Source organism: Hippoglossus stenolepis, chromosome 10 (assembly GCF_022539355.2).
Source record: "Hippoglossus stenolepis isolate QCI-W04-F060 chromosome 10, HSTE1.2, whole genome shotgun sequence".
NCBI classification, from domain to species: domain Eukaryota; kingdom Metazoa; phylum Chordata; class Actinopteri; order Pleuronectiformes; family Pleuronectidae; genus Hippoglossus; species Hippoglossus stenolepis.
The window spans coordinates 13,628,881-13,635,559 of record NC_061492.1 but is presented as its reverse complement, the minus strand read 5'-3'; the positions used below and the strand labels follow the sequence as shown (position 1 = coordinate 13,635,559).

Sequence of the window (6,679 nt, the reverse complement as noted above, 5' to 3'; positions counted from 1 at the left end):
TCACCAGCTGCACATCACATCAGGCCCATGTCTGTGTTTTCTCCTCCTTGTGTTTCTCCTCCTCCCTGGATGATGGAGGAGCTCCGGTGCCCGTGCATGCGTCCTCGGCTGCTCGGTGTCTCCCGGGTGGGAACTCCCCTGTACACATTGTGGGTGATTTTTTTTTGGGTGTGTGTGGTGCATGCAGGCCCGCATCAGGGCTGATGGGAGCACACTGGCTGCCTCTGTGAATGGGAGGACAGTTTTAAGGAAATAAGTCGCTCTAAATCCCCCTTTTTACGCGACGCGCTGGAATGTGAGAGGACGGAGCAGCAGAGTCCTGCTTAGTGCAACCGGCGTTTTTCTTCCCGCATGTCTTTTTATTTACCTAGTACTCCCACTCTTTACAGCGGTAAAAGTTTCACGTTATTCCTGTTGAGATGCCAAATAAAAATAGCCAAAATATCCAATTGTTTTGGTTCCTTTAATGTTCCTTTAATGCTTCTCATTATTTATTTTTTTGTTATACTCTATTAAATCGTATTTCTAATAACAGAAAATATATTTTTGGTGTACTTAGACATTCTCAGCAGAGGTAGTTTTTATGCCACTATATATTATATATTCCCCTCCTCATCCAGCCGGTCTTTATGTAACACCTCACAGCTTAATGCTTCCGTTGAATAAAATCGATGCTTGATATAAAATGTAAAATTTTAAAAAAGATGAGAAAACTGACTGTAAACTCCACTTCTGGTCATCCACTTTTTATACTTATTACTCTCTGTGCGGTGGGATGGGGATGTTGTCAGTCGCCCTGTCAGCTGCCATTGGCTGAGGACTGTGCGTCGAGAAGAAAAAAAAGTAGCTGGAGACATTTGTTTCCCAGAGAGAGAGAGAGAGAGAGAGAGGGGAGAGAGAGAGAGAGAGAGGGAGGGAGGGAAAAAGTCCTCCCCACCAGTGTGAGGGACGGAGACAGAGAGACAGACCTCAGCTCAGTCCTGCGGCTCCCATTGGCTGACACTTTGTACAAAATCCAAGTCAAACCACTTCACGCACAACACATCAACAAATCCTAAAGGCGTACATGCAGCCTGCTCCATCCCTCCGCCGCCGCCGCACCGCTTCACAACCTGATGCAGGCGCACGACGCACAACTTTCCTCCGCCCTGTGGTTCTGCCTGTGAAGACGCCTGCGCCTCCTGCTCCTCCTGCTCCTCCTGCTCCTTCTGCTCCTCGGTGCTTTTGTGCGTTTTTATTCGCCAGGACGTCGTTGATCTGTGCTGACTTTTATTATTTCTCCTGGAGGAAACCCAGAAGACAAAGAACTTTACACGCGTCGATACCAGGGTAAGTCTTTTGCGTCCATCATTATTATTATTATTGTTATTATTATTATTATAAAAACACAAAGAAAATAAGCATTCGTGTTGCAATAAAATTAAAAAATTAAAAATGATAGGCCTATAGAAAATCATAGAAATAATAAAGTCACACTTTTAAATAAATATATATTTTATCTTATTATATTACAATGTTTAAATAAGTGAGTGTAGCATTGTATTATGTTACTGTTGCAGAAATAAAATCCACAATGACACTCACACAGACAAATGGCACAGAGGAGGCTCCAGGGTTTTCAGAGGCACCAAGAAGCATTTGATGAATCCTTAAAATTAAATATTTTATTTCTATTTAAACAGAGACAGTTAAGTGTGTCTCTTCACTAATTAAAACCCTCTGAGACCGACAGGAGTCTGACAGAGGTAAATGGTGCAAAAACAAACCAACTTATACTATAGTTTCTTCTGGTGGAAGAAAACATGACTCCAAGCTTCTCTGGTATTCAATACTGGAGTTTTCATAATTCCTGGAGCTCACGTATTTGATCATTTAAACACTATCACGGGCTGAATCACAGGACTCAGAGTCCATGAGAAGTTTCAGGCTAAAATGGAGCCGATTCTCTTTTTTCTTCTTCATCTGCCACACACTTCTCCTCGCTGTGAAAACCAAATGCAACACAAAGGGATACTTGTGGAGGCGTTAACCTGAAAGCTGCACTGCAGGAATAAAGAAAGAGCATTTACAGGCCTCAATACTCTCGAGAAGAAATAACTGTTTCAGGCCCTCTCTCCTCTCTCGGCTGGCTCTGCTGCGTCTCCAGTGATTAATAATTCACAGGGTAATAAACCAACATGTCATATTCAATATGTGTTTACCCGTGTTTTCCAGAGCCTGGTGACAGATTGCGCGTAATTGGGGAGTTTAGCTTGATTAAATTAAACATGATTTAGAATTTCATTTTGAATATTTGTTTCTGACAGAGTAAAAATTGTCTAGAATACACATCTGACTAATAAATATATAAATATAACATGGCCGCAATTCACGCACACAAACGTGCACAAATTATTGAAGAGACAATTACGATGAGAATTCGTCGATACCAAACAGCAGCTCCAGTTGGATGCCACTCGGATTATCTCGTTAATTCATCAACAGAGGAGGAAAAAAAAAAAAAAAAACATTTATCACAATCAATTCTGGGACAGGGTAATTATTATTGAGCGGGTGTGTGTGGCTGTTAGACGGATACGTGTGTTTAAAGTGTGACAGATTGGGATGAGGGGGTTAAAACCGTTGGATATTGAAAAAAAAAAAGTGCAACTAATCAAGACGCACAGTGGGGACATAACGGGTGAGTGTCAGTGAGGCTGAAGAGACCCAGATCACACGTTTACTCATCAACATTACAACGTTGCTTTGGACTGGAATAAAAAAACTAATCAAGTGTTCAATGAGGAAGCATGTGTTCTTTTTATGGAATTAACTGCATCAAATATTTTCTGGTTTGATTATATTTGTCTAATACTATATGGCCTTGATAATTATTGTCAGTCTTATTTTTTTTTTAAATTGCAGTTTCTTCATGAAAATAGGTTTATCATCTTAAATAAGAAATTAGGTCTGCAGATAATTATTTTAGTCGTTTTACAAAAATTCAGTTCCTTCTTCCATAATCTTAGTGGTTAATTGTTTAAATTTAAAGGATGATTTATATTTTAAATACCAAATTTTAAGTATTAGATAAATTAAGTATAAAAGTTATGCCGAAAGAAAATAAAACACAGTGAAAAAGATGTAACATTTCTGCCTTGGAAATGGAGGCTGAATGAGTGCATTTATTTTTTCAGTTATATTTTAAGAGCCTTTGCTTCCGCATATACATCTATTAATTTCCCCTTTATTTAGTTTAATTGTGAACAGGAAGCAGTGGCTTTAATTGAACTTTACACTTTACAGTGACTTGTTGCAGTTACAGGGTTTTGTCTTTTAGAGGAGGGGGCGGTGTTAGCGATAAGGACAGCTGGAGATGTGGCTGGTGCAGTTTTGGTGGAGCGCCGTGCGCTCTGGAGAGGGTTCATTTAGCCACAGCGCCATTTTAACAGACCTAAATATTGAGTGTCTTTATTTAAGCAGGTCACAATCTGATCCATGTCTTTTTCTTCCTCTTCATTTTGGAACAGGTGTCCGGTTTAACACGGACCACTGCCCGGCGAACAGAGAACACCAAGTGCACCTCGGAAGCTCATCAGTTTTCAAGATTTTTTCCAACTTCAGCCCTCAGACAAACATTAGCATGATGTCGTATCTAAAGCAACCACCTTACACAGTCAATGGGCTCAGCTTAACCACGTCTGGCATGGACCTCTTACATCCATCAGTGGGCTATCCAGGTGGGTTCACACTTTCTAAAGAATATATGACAGGGTTTGAATGGCTTGAGGCTAAAAGTATAATGTGTGTTACAGTTTGTAACCAGCAGCTATTTCAAAAACTTTGAATTTAATGATGACTTCTGAATTTTGGGAGATACAGTAAAAACAAGTAATGGATGTCAGTATGTTTTTGGTCAATCAGTCAAACACATGAAATTACACTGATTATTTTACCAAACCTGAATGCGCATAGCTTGGAGTGAAGACCAAATCATCCTGTGTGATTTTTTATATTTTTAGATTGGCCTCCCGAGTGATTTACAGGCAAATTGCTTTGATTTTTCTTCCAACTGCATCAAATTTTAGGTCCATTAGACTCTTAACTATGTCAAGTGCTACAATTTGCCAAGGGCGTTTAAGTCTCAAAGGACTTGTGCGTAATTACGCACACATCAAAAATAAATACTGGGAGCTACATCTCTGCCTTTGATTATTTAATTTATCTTTTTTGCTCTCTCAAGGTTTTTTATGGACACATGAGTAACATATTTATTTGATTATATATTTTTTTTATTTTCCCTGCAGCAACGCCGCGGAAGCAGAGGCGAGAAAGGACTACTTTTACGCGCGCGCAGCTCGACATTTTGGAGGCGTTATTCGGAAAAACTCGGTATCCGGACATATTCATGCGCGAAGAGGTGGCGCTGAAAATCAATCTACCTGAGTCCAGAGTACAGGTGAGATAACCACGTGATCTGTCAAGTAAAAAACTGAAAAATATCCCATCTAATTTATTTATCCTAAAATTTCTAGGACTGGGCAATTATTTTTTTCAGAAACTTGCACTTTATTTAATTTTGGATGAGTCTGATTGGACAAAGTATTGTGTAAATTAAAAAATATGGATCATAAACGTAAAGCCATATCTCATAGAGAAATAAATACAAAGAAAAACTGGAGTGAAACTTTTCAAAAGTCTATTTTATAACTGCGCTGCGGGAAACATTCATCTTAAGCCGTGACTGGAGCTCACAGCATTTTGTCTTCCTTAAATCAAGTGGAAAACTTCTGCCAGTGGGCTGAGATAATTCAACTTAGCGATAGATTTTTGTGTAGAGAAATCGGCCAATTAAATGAGACGGATCAGTCCACTGGTACCAGAATATGCTAAAATTGAATTTGAGAAAAGGTCTGGAAACAACATGATGTTGATTGGTAACAAATGAAATTAGTCAGTTTCTTTTTGCACACGGTTTGTTTGGAAATAAGAACAGACATTTAGATTTTAAAGGGGGTATTACTCGACCAAATGTTGAGCTGTTGTATAGAGTGAGTGGGGGGAAGCTGGGTGTATTTGTTTATAGTAAAATCATTTTGAATGATTTTCTAATCAGGTCTGGTTCAAGAACCGACGGGCAAAGTGTCGCCAGCAGCAGCAGCAGCAGCAGAACGGAGGCCAGAACAAGGTGCGACCTGCCAAGAAGAAAAGTTCCCCGACCAGAGAAGTGAGCTCAGAGAGCGGGGCCAGCGGACAGTTCACACCCCCCACCAGCACCACCACAGTCCCCGCCATCTCCACCAGCACCGCCCCGGTGTCCATCTGGAGCCCGGCGTCCATCTCTCCGCTCTCAGACCCCCTGTCTACCTCCTCCTCCTGCATGCAGAGGTCCTACCCCATGACCTACACCCAGGCCTCGGGCTACAGCCAGGGCTACGCCGGCTCGACGTCCTACTTCGGCGGCATGGACTGCGGCTCTTACCTCACCCCCATGCACCACCAGTTGTCGGGCGCGGGCTCCACGCTCAGCCCGATGAGCACGAACGCGGTCACAAGCCATCTGAACCAATCCCCGGCGTCCATCTCCACCCAGGGCTACGGGACGTCCGGCCTGGGCTTCAACTCCACAGCAGACTGCTTGGATTATAAGGACCAGGCGGCGTCGTGGAAGCTGAACTTCAATGCCGATTGCTTGGATTATAAGGATCAAACTTCCTCGTGGAAATTCCAGGTCCTGTGAACAGAGCAATCAGCTGTTCAAAAAAGTGCACAAACAGTGACGATCACATCAGACACACAGTGCTGCCATCCCTCAATAAAACGCACCAGACTGGTTGAAGTGGGAGCCGGGCGAGGCTGGGCTCTCAGGGGCCTCCACGTTATTTTTTTTTGTTGGCATGATGGTCTTTGGTCCTCCTAGAGGAGAGGTTTAATTTATTTTAGCTCTGGCAAAGAGATCCCCCCCCTCCCCTCCTCGTTCATTCACAGGTTGTAGCCCCTCATCCATGTCTGTCAGTGTGTGCCTCTGTGCGTAAAAACACCTGTTGAGGAGAGCGCACAGAGAGAAAAGAACAACACAGCCACGGAACTAATGTTTAACTCGACTCCAGTTCACTGTTACCTGGTGAAGAGCTCGGGATGGACAGACCCTCCTTTCAGCTTCTCACACTTTGCCGCCCTGCGGGCAGAGGGACACGGGGATGGCGTGTGGACATGGATGCACTACTTTATTTAAGAAAAAAAAAGTGTTTATAAGGAATCAATATGTAGTTTCTAAGAGACAATCAGTGTGTGTCTTATATAAATGGTACATATGTGTTTTTTTTTTTATCTGTGCTAGCCTTCGAAACTGTGATCTGTTGTATTGTATGCAATTTGTGAGCCCCCTCCCCCCCTCGCATCAGACTCTCTGCTGTGATTTTAATAGATTTCTAACTTTTTTCCCCCTCCTCCTCTGAACAACAAAAGATGCTAATGGTTAAATCACCGGCATCACAAAAGAGAGACGAGACTTTCCAGGCGCACGGTGGTCGTAATAATCCAGGGTTAGCCATACTGGAAAAGACTCTCGGCTGCTGAGAGCTGCGCATTTGCTCCCCTCCATTGATCTGAACGCACGGTGATTGTGGATCCTTTATTGGCTCCAAAGATGGTGTGACCTCACCGCTGAAAAGACATGAATAAAGGTCCTGTGAGCTTA

General features: G+C 42.4%; 1 protein-coding gene across 1 annotated transcript; it reads left to right on the top strand.

Annotated features, from left to right (window-relative positions):
• The first annotated feature begins 932 nt into the window (after positions 1-932).
• otx2b (orthodenticle homeobox 2b) lies at positions 933-6,679 on the top strand. Its single transcript, XM_035167087.2, has 4 exons — positions 933-1,329; positions 3,510-3,719; positions 4,287-4,438; positions 5,096-6,679. Exons 2-4 carry the CDS (start codon positions 3,623-3,625, stop codon positions 5,717-5,719), a joined length of 873 nt encoding a protein of 290 aa, XP_035022978.1. The 5' UTR covers positions 933-1,329; positions 3,510-3,622; the 3' UTR covers positions 5,720-6,679.

What these genes read in the sequence shown, in the direction of transcription:
- otx2b (XM_035167087.2), top strand. Translation starts at nt 3,623, where the DNA reads ATGATGTCGTATCTAAAGCAACCACCTTACACAGTCAATGGGCTCAGC. An exon ending in TCCATCAGTGGGCTATCCAG is followed by an intron (nt 3,720 to 4,286) that starts GTGGGTTCACAC and finishes TTTTCCCTGCAG; the next exon opens with CAACGCCGCGGAAGCAGAGG. An exon ending in TACCTGAGTCCAGAGTACAG is followed by an intron (nt 4,439 to 5,095) that starts GTGAGATAACCA and finishes TTTTCTAATCAG; the next exon opens with GTCTGGTTCAAGAACCGACG.